Source organism: Heptranchias perlo, chromosome 9 (genome assembly GCF_035084215.1).
Source record: "Heptranchias perlo isolate sHepPer1 chromosome 9, sHepPer1.hap1, whole genome shotgun sequence".
NCBI classification, from domain to species: Eukaryota; Metazoa; Chordata; class Chondrichthyes; order Hexanchiformes; family Hexanchidae; genus Heptranchias; species Heptranchias perlo.
This window is the reverse complement of record NC_090333.1, coordinates 63,097,954-63,113,365: the sequence shown is the minus strand read 5'-3', so window position 1 is coordinate 63,113,365 and position 15,412 is coordinate 63,097,954. Positions and strand designations below refer to the sequence as shown.

General features: G+C 39.2%; 1 protein-coding gene across 4 annotated transcripts in view; it reads right to left on the bottom strand.

The window, feature by feature from the left end:
• dennd1b (DENN/MADD domain containing 1B) overlaps positions 1-15,412 on the bottom strand; it is a 244,552-nt gene that overhangs the window by 67,715 nt on the left and 161,425 nt on the right. For all 4 annotated transcript variants that reach the window (XM_067990635.1, XM_067990632.1, XM_067990634.1 and 1 more), the window contains 3 exons: positions 14,681-14,781; positions 9,660-9,705; positions 3,719-3,820 (listed from right to left, as the gene is read on the bottom strand). In XM_067990635.1, the coding sequence (XP_067846736.1) occupies positions 3,719-3,820; positions 9,660-9,705; positions 14,681-14,781 (249 nt within the window). The remainder of the gene's footprint in view (positions 1-3,718; positions 3,821-9,659; positions 9,706-14,680; positions 14,782-15,412) is intronic.

Here is a 15,412-nt window from a genome sequence, read left to right as displayed (position 1 = left end):
AAATTAGCTAGAATCTGTCCTATTGAAATAGGTAAAGAACAGAAAATAAGGGCAAAATTGTCAAGACTGTACTGTGCTTAAACCACAAATTTTAATGTTATACCATGATATTTGGCGGCCTTTACTTGGGGGTAAAGTGCCCAGTAGGTTTGTGTTTTTTTGGTTTATGTCTCCTTTTACTATTACACAGGAAGGTAGGCAGGGCAGGCCTCTGCAACCATCCACTAATAGGTGGATGATAGCAACCGAGGATGACCTACCCTCTGATCTTCCTGTTTAGTGAACACAACGGCATCATTTTCAAATCAGAACATCCTGAACAAAAAAGTTGACAAGTTCTTGTCATTTTTTGACAAGCTGTACATCTTTGGGATCTGGGACTACTGAACTCATTTTGATTTGATTGCTGATTTTTCTGATGTTTTGGGTATAAAAACATTTTTGGAAACTATTCTAGACAGCGAAATCAAATGATCATATTTGTCATAGTTTCCATAGTTAAATCCGGTATAACCAAAAACATTTTCCTATAGATTTTACTTTGTCACTGATGAGCAGCAAGAAGAAGAACAGACTTTCTGCTCCAACAAAATTATTCCTCTGAATTTCGGGGAAGATTTCCTGAAGTGAGAAGTGTATTCTTACATCAGTTTCAGAGCAGAAGGGTGGAGTCAGCAAAGGGCTTCTTTTCATGGCTACATTTCAACCCTAAGGTAAAGCCTTATCTGATCAAAAGGAAATCTGGTGGCCCTGATGGTTGTAACATAGTCTGTGCCTCAAGCTTTCAGGCAAGTGTTCCTGCAGCCATGCCACAGGAATTTCAGATTGTGTTTTTAAACTTTCTCAAATGACCTGAACTTGCTCATGAAAAAGCCCTTTCCTCAAGAAAGGAAATTCCAGGATTTGTTTCCTGGAGGTCTACCCTTAACTTATTGGACAAACCCTGTTGGAAGACTTTAGTGCTGCTATCTAAGTATATCTGTGTACAAAATCAACAGCATACCACCAACAATTTTGCTTTTGAGTGATGTTATTTGTGTTTGCCTGTGCACTGTCCTGGACCACATCAGAGACATGTTGAAGCGGTACAGTTTGGGTAATTTAGTTGTATATAAACTTGACCCAATTAGTTGGGTTTATTGGCATGCTCACCCACATCGTACTTTGTAAACATTTTCATGTGACCCAGCTAACCAGTATCTTTTACTTCTTTTTCCACACATTTTGTTTTGTATTTAGTTTTTAGCTGGACAATCGCTATTGAGTCTGCTACACACTGCGTAAATTGGCGGTCCTGCGTTAACAAGGGAACTTGTTATTACCCATCTGGTACATTGGGAGTTGTTACAACCTATCCCAGATTATTTCACAATATTTTAGACAATGAGAAACACAGGAGGGGGACATCCTGGTGCACCTGAGTTGCACTGAATTTTGCCAAATTGAAAATGAAGTCCCTGCTGGCATTAGGTTCTCAGAGATGTGAATTCACATTTGGAACATTTTGAAGGACTTATAGCCAGAATATGCGACAACATTTCAGAATAAAGGCTGAAAAACTACATCCGCTTCTGCTTGATACCACTTAAGAACATGTTCGGTGAGATCATTCTCCACCTCTTTGCAGAAAATATTTTGAAAAATATGCAGAGTCAACTAATTTCTATGAAGCTAAATCAGACAGGACACCAAGTAACAACAGTGCAGACTTCTAATTTCAATGGTTTTAAAAAGGGGAAGATAACTTGTGTTGTTAGAACATTCTTGTTGTTTCGGTGAAATTGCTGACAGGTGAATTCTTGATGTGCATCACAAGCTTGTTCAGCAATCACTACAGAGGAAACTGCCAAACTCGAAAAGTTTTGTTTAATGGAAAGTACCAAAACATGCAGAATAAGTGGGTTTGCATTTTGAATGCCTCAACAATCCATTAAGTAACCAGAACTAATAGTCTTGAATTACACTGGAAGCAAACTATTTATCTTCAAGCTGCCTTGGCCACAGCCTGTTCCCTGCAGGGAGGCCACAGCAGTGGCTGCTAAAAGCTACCAACTAAGGGAATGTGCAATGGTATAAGAAAGGAAGCTGAAAAAACCTGGAACTAATAGGAAATTTCCAAGGTTGCATTTTTTCATGGATTCATTGTGCTTGCTGCATATTCTAATATTAAGTTCTTGAACCATGTAACTCATACATTCAACCAATGAAAATTTAAGAACAAAACAAAATTTGATTGGGATCATTTTAAATCTATCTGAACACAACAGCATTTCAGCAAGAACATAAACAAACAGGTTCCCGGAGGCTAATCACAATAATTATTTTTCCATCTGGAAATCCACAGTATTTTCTAAAGTAGTATCACGATCAACGAAATGAACATTTTTAATAGTCAATAACTCTTCAATATTATGTGTGAATATCTGACAAGAGACCATTATTACAATGACAGCATACAACACAGCAGAGCGTCTACATGAAAACAGTTCAGTAATTCAGGACAACTGTGACCTGCTGACCTTTATGACAACTGAGACCAATACAAAAACTGACCTAATAATAGACTCCATATGGGCCGAAATCCTTGTGACATGAACTCACATGTAACTAAACATATCTTGTAACAGCTTTACTTAAATCAACAGGAGTCCAACTCATAATATTTTTACAATTACTTTTTTGAGGGGGAGAAAGAGGGCAAAAGGCAAAAAAAAATGAATGGAATACTGGACGCAAATTATACTAGTTGTTCATTAATTTATATGATAATTGCAGGAAAATCAACATGGTGGATACTTGGATATGGGCATGTCACTTTTTGTACAAGTATTGTCATGTACTATTTGAGATTTACTTAAATTAAAACATGGACTACTAAGCACTCTGAAGCATTAGTAACCAGAAAAAGCAATACAAGATCAAAGTTGAGATGCAGCAGACACCTAATTTATCAGACCTTATTGACAAAAAGATAGTTTTTTTTAACTATATCTTTCAATTTAGAGCAGTATCTTTTTGTGGCAAGTTCAAACTGTAATTTTCTTTCCAAACAGAAATCTATGCAATAGAGAGTAGTTAGTTTTAAAACAAGTAACGCATTTCCATTGAAAATGTCTCAGTCAGAAGATAAAAATTATAATGCACTAGGAAACTAATAATTCACGGAAACAAATGTTTTAGAATACTGAAGATCAAAGAATCAATTTTGTGACCCCAACTGTAAAAGTATTTCTTATTATATTGACCGGTGCCATCCGAGCATTAATTAAAGGAAAAAGAGCTGGCAGGTGGCAGGAAAACAGGAGCTGGTAATTGGCCCCCTTCTTCTTCTTGCCTTCACAACTCAACTCGTTCTTCAGCAAGAAATGCCACTAGGCAGACAGAAATGCATACTTTGTAATTTAATGATTAAGTAGAAGATGAAGAGACTTACATTTTAAAAAGCTACAGCTAATGACTGCAGATATCTTTCTGATCATGAGCTTCATTCACGATTGGCTGCACAATTCAAAACCTTTCTTCAGCCAGAGTCAAAATCTTGAAAATAATTCTGCTTTTATAAAAGTCAATTTGCAGCTCACAATTTTCATGAAAAAAGGAGCAAACTTGGTACTGCTTTCCCCCCACATCTTCAATTTGCGATTACAAAAGGAAAGACTTCATCATGACAAAGAGCTAATGAAGTTTTAAAAAAATGCATAGTTCCATTTTGACTTACCACTTCACTGGGCAGGTTGTGAAGATCATCAAATGGTGTTTCCAGTGTGTTTGTATCTACGTTCAAGATAATCACATCTTCTAAAGCTTTATTCTTCACCTTCTATTGGAAGGAAAAGAGGAAATGTTCAGCACTGTTGTAAATAGAATTGCAACATTTTAATAAGAGGCATTGGTCTTGGAGTTGTGAAAAGAAAAATCATATTTCCACAGTTGCCATGTCATCAGCCAGCACTGTTTTCCCAGAGGACAGCACTTCCAGCAACTAAATGTGAGTGAGTGTGAATGTGAATGAGAGTGAGAGTGAGTGAGCTAGCGAGCATGAGAGTGAGACAGTGAGTGAGAGAGAGCAAGTGTGTGTCTAAGACAAAGGACAGAGAAAGTGTGTGTGTGTGGGAGAGAGAGAGAGAGAGAGGGGAAGAAAGAGAGGAAGAGGGGGGAGTGAGGAGGAGGAGTGTGAGTGATAGTGTGTGAGAGTGAGGAGTGAGTGAGAGATAGAGAGTATGGGAGTGAGAGAGTGAGGAGTGAGTGAATGAGAGAGAGTGAATGAGGAGTGCGTGAGAGTGAGACGGAGAGGGGAGGTTGTCTGCCTGCATTCAGGTACTGCTCTTATGGGTTGTTGTGCAAAACCAGGGGTTAAAGTCACGTTTCTCTCCACAGTGGGTGATGATGAATTTGATCCCTTAATAATTTTTTTTATGTAGTGTTGTTATTGAATCATACTCAAAATTTTATTCTGCACTGAAATTTGGTGAAACAGGCAGCATTTGGGCCAAAGGCAGGTGTACAAATTTGATACTTAATTCCAGTTTCGAAGTTTTAAAGATGGTCACCCATCACCATTGATGAAACTTGAGTGGCAGCTAAACAGAATATGGAGTATTTAAATACTGTTCATATTAAGGTATCTTCATTTGAAGCATTCTTTAAATATATCAGGAATAAGAAAAAGGTGTAGAAGGACATGGGGTTGTTTACCAGTGGCAGTGGGGAGGTAGTGTCTGAAAATAAGGAAGTGGCAGAATTACTAAATCATTATTTAGTGACTGGTTTTGGCTTTGGAATTGCAGAGGTGTGGCAAGAGAAAAGAGATCTCAGAGTTAAAAGAGGAGTATAAAATGAAGCAGATTGGAAACCCTATTCAGAAGGAAAGGCATAGTAGAAAGGTTTGGCTGAGATTGCAAATCCACTCACTGAGCAGAGTACTGCTCTTTTGGGTTGGTGTGCAAAGCCAAAAAGATAAACTCAAGTTTCTTACCTCAATGAGATAGACAGATTTTCTTTATTAGGTAAGGGTATCAAGGGATATGGATCAAAGGCAGGTAAATGGAGTTGAGGTACAGATCAGCCATGATGCAATTAAATAGCGGAACAGGCTCGAGGGGTTGAATGGTCAACCACTGATCCTATGTTAGCTTCGAAAACTCATTGCAATCAAGTAATATCTCAATGGCTTGTAATTCTTTGAGGAGCTTAGAGATCTGATGGATGGAGGATGAGGCAGTTGATTTCATGCAGCTGGATTTCAGGAAGGCATTTGACACTGTCTCACATAACAGACTGATTCACCAGGTAACAAAATATTAGGCTGAAATGATGCATGGTTGAAAGGTTAAAAGCAAAGGGTAACGTTGCATTGGAAGACATCAGAATAGAAATTGGTTGAAGTGAAGTCCGGAACTGGGGCCACTGTTGCTTATAATTGCCTAGATGCCTACGTTTGCGGATAATACCAAATTAGATACTATAGCCAAGGATGCGAACCAATGTGTGATAAATCAAAAGAATCTAATCAGGTTGGAATAAAAAGGTAGAAAGATGGCAGACGGAGTTCAAAACAAATATGGGAAAAATCAAGAGTTCATGTAGCAAAAAAGTGATCTGGGTTATTTGGTGGACTGTTCGTTAAAACCGTCAGTTCAATGTTTGCAGGAGGCAGAGGGGAAGAAAGCAAATAAAATGGGTTGTATAGCTAAGGATGTCAAAGGAGGTGATTCTGAAGTTGCATATTGGTGAGAACTGTTCTGGGTCTCCGAATTCCAGGGAAGTTGCAGAATTATGAGATAAAGTCCAGAGGAGAGCTATGAGGCTGATTATAAATAATCTTAAATACTAAGGTTACCATCGTCCTAGTGGTTACGTATTGGACAAGCTACCCAGAGGTTATGAGTTCAAATGCTGCCACAGCATGTTGAGAAATTGGTTGGCACCAGATAAACTGACCATGAAAACTACCAGGTTGTTGTAAAAACCCAACTGGTTCACTAACTTCCACCTGTCACCCTTAGTTGCTCCAAGAATGGGCAAATGCTGCCTTGCCAGTATCGCCCACATCCCAAGAATGAATAATAAAAAAGAGGGCCAAGGTACGAGGAAAGAATGACCACCATAGGACTTTACTCTCCAAAATGGAGGCATGTCTTCAAGAATTTCACGGGTGTAGAAAATGTGTTTTTTTTCCCAAGTTCTTCTGTCAGGCACAGGATTTAAAGATATGGGGACACAGTTTAAAGTTGAAGTTGCAAAAGGAAGACAGGAAATGTAGGCAACCTTTTTCATTAAAAGACAGATTACCAGCAGGGGTGGTGAGACAGAAAACCACAGTAGGTTTTTAATACATAAAGGACCAGATGAATTTCTGTTACAAATGGATGAATCACAGTAAGTTACCCGATGGAGGATGTGGAAGGGTAGGGCTGGAATCAGTGATGTTCTCCTGCCCAAAACATGACTAGAACATCAAGTATAATAAATTAAGAAAGTTCTATAACTGTTGGAGAGTTGTGTAGGTGAGAACAATTGATAAGTGGTCGTGGTTTTCACTGAAACTATTGATGCAGCTTATCAAGAAAAAGTGATCAAAGAGAGAGAGAGGCAGAGGGAGAGAGAGAGAGAGAGAAAAAAACAATGTGTGAAAAACATTGGTACTTGTGGAAAAAGAGAGCAAAAAACAGGCAATTACACAAGAATTCAATATCAGTTGTTAGGGTGGGGAACAGGTTTTGAACGTTTAAACATTCCAAGAAGGCACAATGGGACGACAATGGCTATTTATCCTGTCTTCTAAAATCAATTCTTTTCACAGAGCTCAGATCGCACATCTCTGACAAAGGAAGAGGAAAGAGGCTTCCAGTTCCTCAATATAGTTCTCCTGGTGACTATTAAGCTGCAAGGAAAGTTTGTTGTCTAATAGGAAGCTGCAAATGACTGGACCGGGATTATTCAGAGTTAATCGACTTGAAACAATTTCATCCATCCAGCTTTTTTTCTACATTCTTTATTCGGTTTTCTTTATGTAGCAAATATATTCTTGACTGCTGTGTCTGAATCATTTCAATAAAAACACTTAAAATACTAAAACTGTTCGGTCACATTGGGAAGGTTGTGAAATAATATTTTTTATTCCCAATTATGAGTCAGATCATATTGACCGTGAGCTCAGCATCACCCGTGGAGATAAGTGTGACTTTCAGTTCTGTTTCACTTGTCTATATTCTTCCAGAAGTTATCATCTGCACTAACCTTTGTTTTTAAAATTCGTGGGGCCTGATGTTTGATGTTTTCTTGCACAATATATGTCAAATTATGCAGGAAAAGTTAAAACTATTGTACATCTTAACTGCAAAAAAATTAAATCATATCTTTCAAGAAAAGTCTGAATAAAATTAGGTTGGAAAACATGCAGCACACAACAGCATCCACTTTGCTGTGGATGCAGCATACAAATACAAACTCCACATGCACTCGAAACAGTAAAATCTACGACCTGGCATTTCCTCCGCATTTTCACCCAGATACACATGCAATCTGGCCACAAATAAATTACATGGTTTAAAAGATCACGGAATTTCGGGCGTATCTGCAATACACTCAAGTCTCCGTGATCTTTTCCATCCGTCCAACAAACCTTGTGTCCGAATGAATTTCCGCCCACAAAACTGGCCACATCCACGACTCTCAAATGTGAGTATCCTCCAATTGTGCTTGTTCAGAGGGTCTCTCAACATTGTGTCCAGATTTTGAGGCGCAGCAGAAGACAAAGTCAGTTTTCTGGTCTTTTAATTGCAATTTTTTTTTTTTTTTTTTTTTTTTTTTTTTTTTTGAGTGTTTTTAAAAAAACATCCTCACTGAGACCTGCTCTGTATTATGATTCTTTTACTCCAGTTTTATGGCGAAGTATAATTCACATTAAAAATTGAAAAGCTTCCCCAATTGCAGAGCCTTAAACAGGCTATGCCTGATGTGTATGAATGATGGCAAAATGAGTTGAAACTTTAAATTTTAAGACTCAAAGAATATACTGGCGAGGGCTCGGCATTTCCTTGGGCCCCGATTGTTTCTGCTGATTTCAGCTAATCTATGCCAATTGAGAGTTTGGGCGCATTCTAATGAGATTGGGAGGATACTTGGGTGTTTATCGACATCGGCAAAATGGGCACAGCTTCGGGTACAATTTCCAGGTTGGGCCCACAGAGGAAACTCCAGACCTTACAAGTGTTTGCTCTGCATACAGCACAGATTATGTAAAAATAATACACAACCGTTCCAGGGGCCTGACCCTGACTAGAACTAGATCAGCTTGCTTTTAACCTTCAGTCGTTCATGCAAATATTTAATGGCCAGGATGCTGTATAAGGATTAGACAGTTAAATTCTCTCTACATTATTAAAGCTTAGGGAACATAAAAGCAGTCGTCTTTCTGCAAGCAGGTGAGAAAGGAGGACCAAAAAAAACTGAAAATGAGCGGTAATTGCAGAGTTTTAGAATATATATTTTCAAGATGCTTGCAGCAATCATTGCTCTCTCAACTCTTCCCAGCAAATAGCAGCATTGTTTTTTTGTACACAAGGTGTGGAATGTTAGTGGTTGGGAATTGGAACTCCTCGCATTTCAACAGTGTCAACAGCAAACATTCCCAGGTCAGGTATAGCACAGCTAGGTGTAGAGTAAGGATCCCTTTATTCTGATGTTACAGTATGACTCAGCCCCAGAACAGAATACACTGCTGCATCAGTGTGACATTTATTTCCTATTTCCTACATCACCCATCCTGGTTCATGCCCACCAGGAAATGAAATGAAACTGCCCAAATCTATTTCATGTAGGCCCCTACAGCCAACAAACAGAGGAGACTGGGCTGGATTTGAACCTATTATGAGAAGTGAAAGGCCACTGCCTAAAACACCATCCCACTCACTTCCCCAGAGCAGCATTTTCAGCAGTATTTTTTAAAGAGAACACTAATACAGCAGTGAAAAAATATAAAGCATCAAGAACATGGTTTACTTCCCATTATATCTAGTATGGTTGTTCTGACTGTCATTTGTCTTGTTACATTACAAGATCAGTCATGAAAATAATTCTGCAACCTAAGAATTAAACATTCTTTCTGGCATTTATTTTTCAAAACTTTATGCAAGCAATTAGAGACTGACATCATTGTCTTCATATCTAAACTACTACGAGCAGAGACCAACTCTTCCCACAGAGATCTTAAAATGAAGCTCAATGGACTACAAAAAATTCTCTGCTGAAACCATGGCACCCCATCTTACCACCAAGCAGTGTATTTGCAAATCTTGCAGTGGATCACTGCCCTGAAAAATCTAAAAGTCAGAACACTGAGTAAAATGGGTAAATATTGAATTGTATACCCAGTTTAACAGTTTTTTTCTGAAATTAAAATATTTTCTCTATCTCCCTAAACGTCTTGAGAATGTTTGCCGTGTTCATACGCAGGATTTTTCCCATCCATTATTTGTGGTTCCTGAGCATGTTTTCAACTTTTGTGTCTTAAGACTGCAACAGAATTGTTGGCACTGTGACTCTGAAATTTAGCCGACATGTGCTTTCTGCCCTTTAAGCCACGTAATAAGGTCTCTACACCACGACTCAGCAACATGTATACGGGTTACTAAAAATAGCAAAAATATTCAACTTACATCCATTAAGCTCAAGTGAACTCCAACCAGATAGGGCATTGGGGCGCTGGAAAAAAAAATCAACTTCATATGTTAAAGGAAGTATTTATGATCAGGACACAATTACTGAAAATCAAGGCCAGCACAGTTGGTGAACCAGCGCTCTGTACCATGGAATAGTAGAATGCATATTCACGCCTAAGACCTTTTGCGTAGTGAGCTCCTTGCCTCTACCAAGCCATCATGGGTGAACAAGTGGAAATTGCTTCTGCACACGAAATGAGGGGCAATTAGTAAGTGGGAGGGAAAAGAGAAGTCACCGTAGTACCACTTTTGCACCACCTGCCAAATAGATCAAATGAAGCAACTGGCATGCAGTGCAAAAAGGGAGAACATTTCAAAAAATAAACATGGGATGAGGTAAATTTCAAAATAAAAGGATGTTATTTTTAAATGGGATGTGTGCTTGCAATGCATCAAGAATTCTAGTAATATTTCTCAGAATTTTTTCATATACAAAAAATCTCAGTCAGAGACTTATATGGATAACACAATGCACACCAAAATTGTGTATGCACATACACATTTGTGTTTAATGGAAAAATATGGTAAATTGCAAAGTAATGCTTCTTTGGCACGCAAATTACAATTGAGATAGGCAACTGTTAACAAGGCCTGCTTTTACTGAAGAAGGATTTTATTTGTTAAATATGTGATTTCCTGTAGCAATTACTGTCCTTACATTATGCAGAGCAGGCTAGTTAAGTGACAAGTAATTGCTCCCATCTCACAAAACCAGGCGCATGGAAGTATTGCCACTGCACATGCATTATCTTGTAAACAGTAACTACACTTTAATAAATTGAACTGAAAATCTACATCAGAACAAGAGGACTACAAAGTGATCAACTTAATGTGGGATTCTGAGACTCTGCTTTCATCATAATATTGCATATACTGGACTGACAAGTCCCTCATTGGTTTTTATGCACTGCATGATAGGTGACTTCTCAAACAATTCTGTCTAGCATCAAAGATTAGCATTGACAGTTGCCCACATTTGAGTAAAGGATGGATATTTCAAGCACAAATATCAGGCATCTAACTTAATTATATATTTTTCATTACAAAATGAGGGGAAATGCTTACGATTACTTTCATCGTTCAATAGGATAAGAGGAAAAAAGGGCAAAAAAAATCAGGCTGCATTTCCAGGCACTGTTCTGTTCTTTCCAGAACCAGTTCTTTAGTGCAGCAAATATGTTCTATACAAGCTAAATTGGATTTTTATGAATGGTTCAATTGTTTCTCCTTTTCCACCATAGACCCACTATTTACAGCACACACAATGCAGTCTCTAGCCAATAACATTTTAATCTCAATTTCTGAATAGTCATGACTAGCTTAATTTGTGTAAACAGCAACGTAAACCCTGCCAGAAATGTAATCCCCAGAACACTTCACCATTCCCATGTGAATTTGGAAGACTGGCATATGATGCTATATGTATTCTACAGTTTAAACACAATAACTTCATTATGTATTTATATATGCAATTTAGTAGTTTTAAGTTCTGATCTTGATGTTTATAATCCTTTTGTGAAATATATACTGCATCAAAAAGCTTACAGTAAATGGGTAAATTTACAATACAATTAATATTATAGTTTTTTAAGGAAAAGAAATATGCAACATCATGCACATGATAGCTTTGCTAATGCTTCAGGAAATTTTAAAAATATAATTTGTAAGTTACATGAAATCCAGCAGTCTGGTCTTAAACCTCATTTGCATGGCAGACAAAAATCAGTTTAGGTCAATTAATTCAAAATAAATCTCCCTCAGCAGTTATACAGCACCTTGTCCCCCTAAGCATATCTGATAGTATTCAATTATAATCTGATGCACATGCTGTATTATACAAAAGGCAGAAACTCTTGCCAATTCAAATCATTTTGATCTACAGCTAAGACAACACTGATCAGAAAGTGTGTCTTTATATTCCACAGTTAAAAAAAAATAAAATTACACTATTTACACGAGGCATTTTAATTTTGAACAGCTGGAAATTCAGTACAAAATCAATTTAGCAGCTGTTGCATTTAAAATGAAATATTTTTAAGTTGGTACACATCAGTCTTACCTATAAGGCAGATTTCTCAGCAGAGGATTAAATGTTAGATGTCTGATAATTGTTACTACAGTTTCACAATTAAGTTTATTTTCTTCAAAGAATGAAGGTACTCTAAGCATTCCTTCATAGCATCCCTGCTCAACAACGGTAGCTCAGTAAGAAAGCTTGAACAGCCCCTGTGATGTCAGGAGATCACGTGCATATCTTCAACAGGGTTAACATTAGGAATCCATAACCTATACAGCAGTGAGGTGGTCAAATCCAGATATACTCTACCAGGATTCATGTGGCAGGCAGAGTGGATGTTAGCTTAAGAGCAAGTCGTCCATCGAAGGCTGCACTGAACTCTTCAGTTTTTCTCCCATCTCCCCCATGCACTTGCCGAGTTGATCTACTCCGTGGGACCCACCTCAATCCCATTCCCACTAAGCCGCTGACCACCCAACTTCTTTTCCTGGCCTCCAAGCTAACTGACATCATAAACAGTCCCACCTTCTCAGAGACTGTCTTCCTCCTTTCAAAACTTCCATCACCAACTCATGGAGAAAAAAAAACACCCTCTGGGCTGTAAGACTGCTTTTTCAACATCCAGTCTTGAAAGAGCCACAATTTCATCTGACTGAACATTTCTCAGACCCAAACCATCATTTCAGCCTCTGTCACAAACTTCGGAACTTCACCACTGACTCCATCCCCCTTTCCATGGCCACTGTCTCAGGCTGAACCAGAATGTTTGCCACCGTAGCATTCTATTCGATCGCGAGCTAAGCTTCTGACACCATGTCCTCCCCAACTCAAAGCCCATCTATTTTCACCTCAATAACATTGCCCACCTCTGCCCTAAAATCCTCATCCATGCACATTTCACTTTCAACTATTCAATGCTCTCCTGGATGGCATGCCCTCCTCCTCCCTCCATAAACATCAGCTCATCCAAACTTCTGCTGCCTGTATCCTATCACACACTAAGTCCTCCTTGTCCATCATCCTTGTCTTTGCTAACCTGGGCACCTGGTCACTTAATGCCGCGTATTTAAATCCCTCCATTGCATTGTCCATTCCTACCTCTGTAACCTTCTCCAGCGCTACCATCCACCACCACCACCCCCACCCCCTAACCCTCCCGCCCAACAAACTCTCCATTCCTCTGACCTCCCATCTTCTTATGTCATCCCTCGATGCTTTATTGGCACAATTCCATCAGCCACTTAGGCCCCACCTTCTAGAATTCTCTCCCTAAACCTCTCCACCCTCTCTGCTCCTTTAAAGCCTTCCTATAAACCCACCTCTTTGACCAAGCTTTTGGACACCCCTCCCATTTTTCCTGTACACCACTGTGAAATGTCTTGGGATTTTTTCTTTATTAAAAGTGTATTTATATAGCACTTTTAACATAGAAAAACATCCCAAAGCATTTCACAGACACCCAAGGAAAAAAGTGTGCACTACCTCCTATTTACAACCAATGACAGATGGCCCCAGTGTATATGATCGCATACAGAGATTACACAGTTTACAACATGACGTATGTGAAGGTGCCCATGAACAAGAGGATGGTCTACAATGCGGTAGCAATAATGAGACCAATTGTTTTGCTGAGTTCTGCCTCCAGGCATTATTGTTGATCAGGTAACTGGACAAACAGAAATGGCTAACAATCAGGTGAGATATCCTATTCATTTTGTTGAGATTTAGTTTAAAATGTTTTCAGGAATATTGCATCAGCATCAATGGTTGGGTGATAACGGCCTAGAAATACGGGTGCGCCAGGGTGTGTCGGGTACGAAAGCTGCTCCTGAATGGTGAGGCCCAAGGCGCTTCTGATATTGTGCCTCGGGCCTCATTTCCATCGATCTAGCGAGCTGCAGAGAGTAAGAGGTAGCTCACTGATGAAGCGTAATTGAAGATTGGACGGCCCTCAGGTAAGTGGGGCGGGGGGGTGGGGGGGTTGGGCATGACCCGGACAGGAAGGGTGGGCTGTTGAGTAGGGAGGTAGAGGTGGCAGGGGAGTGGAACGGGCGGAGACAGCGGCCCGCATTTTTTAATGTGGGGTCGGGAGAGCACTCCTGCTCCTCCCGGTTCTGCATTCAGGTAAGTATATTTTAGAAACTCACCTTGTTCATTGCAGCCTGCAGCGATCCCTTTAGGCCACATGTAGGCCTGGTTTACCTAACTGCAGCCAGCACTGGCCTCAAGCAGACATTAGGCTCCTTATTTGCATATTCAAAGGGCCTAATGCTTGTTTCAGGCATGGGCACGGGTTGGCAATTTTTTGGCCATTATCAATATGATGAGGCGTCCTTCCAGCTCGTAATTAGCGTGCGCTTCCAGCCCGCCATATTGGAGATTTAGGAGGCCGTTTAGCGCCGAATTTATAGGCCATTATTTTCGTTTTATTGCAATATTGTCTTTATTTTCACTGGTATGAAATATTATTACGCAACGATCAAGTGCTAACAACGTACAGATAATAAAGTTATTTACAATCATCTCTGGTTTTTGCAAAAGTATAACAGGTTTTCATAGTACAGTGTATATTTTAAGGTGAACCTGTTAGATGAACATCTTGCATCTTTATTTCACTGTACAAATGACAACAAGAAACGAATGGCAATAAAAGAACAGATTCTACATCAGTCTTTAAAGATTACTGTAGAAATTCTCTTTTAGGAATTGCTTGTATGAGTTCAAGGCCTTCCTCTCATTAAAGAGCTGGGGGAGAAAAATTGGCATGTCCTGGGAACCTGCACTGCAGTCATCCATAATGATTGCACTGTGGATGGAGCACAGTTACTGGCTCTCTAAACCACAAGACAATGTCATATATAGACTCCATGTGTTGCCCAGACTTTTAAAAGCTGCAATGGTAACTATAGCAGGGATCTTGAAGGTAGATTAGTAGCCTTACCAGCAATAGTCCAGCAGGTGGGGAGGGAGCACTGGGATGTAAATATGCTGCCAATACATTGGATAAAGCATGGCAGCTGACGCATGAACACAAGCCGTTAACTGGAAAACAAAAAGAACAATATTGAAACAAATTCCAAAATCAACTGATTAAACCACAACAAAATACAAAATAATAGTCTTTAAAACCTTATGCTAAAAAGTGTTTTAATGATAAAAACATAGTACGACACTGAAAAGGTCACGTCTGCACCATAATTTGCTCATCTTCAGGATTAAAATAACATGATTAAATATGGAAAAGAACAGGGTCTGAAGGCTCCTGGGGGATATCATTAGGGCAAATTGCCAAGAATGAAACATGAGCCAGCCAGGAGAGTCTCGAGGCTGAAAAAACACTGAGGGATTGAAATGTTCGACAGTTGGAGCTATGGTGATGTGTGAACTGCAGCTTTAGGTATCAAGAGAATTTGTTCACTGACACATGGAATGCCACTATTGACCAGCAACTGCCCGAGCTAAACAGCTGTACAGTTGAAAGCATAAATATATTATAGCTTTTCATCTCCAGCCAATGCTCTGGAACCGACTTTTATTTGCTATTTTGCTGCAATAGGATCCATACACAAAAACAATGAATGCTGCACTTATACAAATAGATCTTAAACATGACTCAAATGCCACTCTTCTACTGGTCTGAACAGGCCACATAACTAGATTTCAAAGATTATCA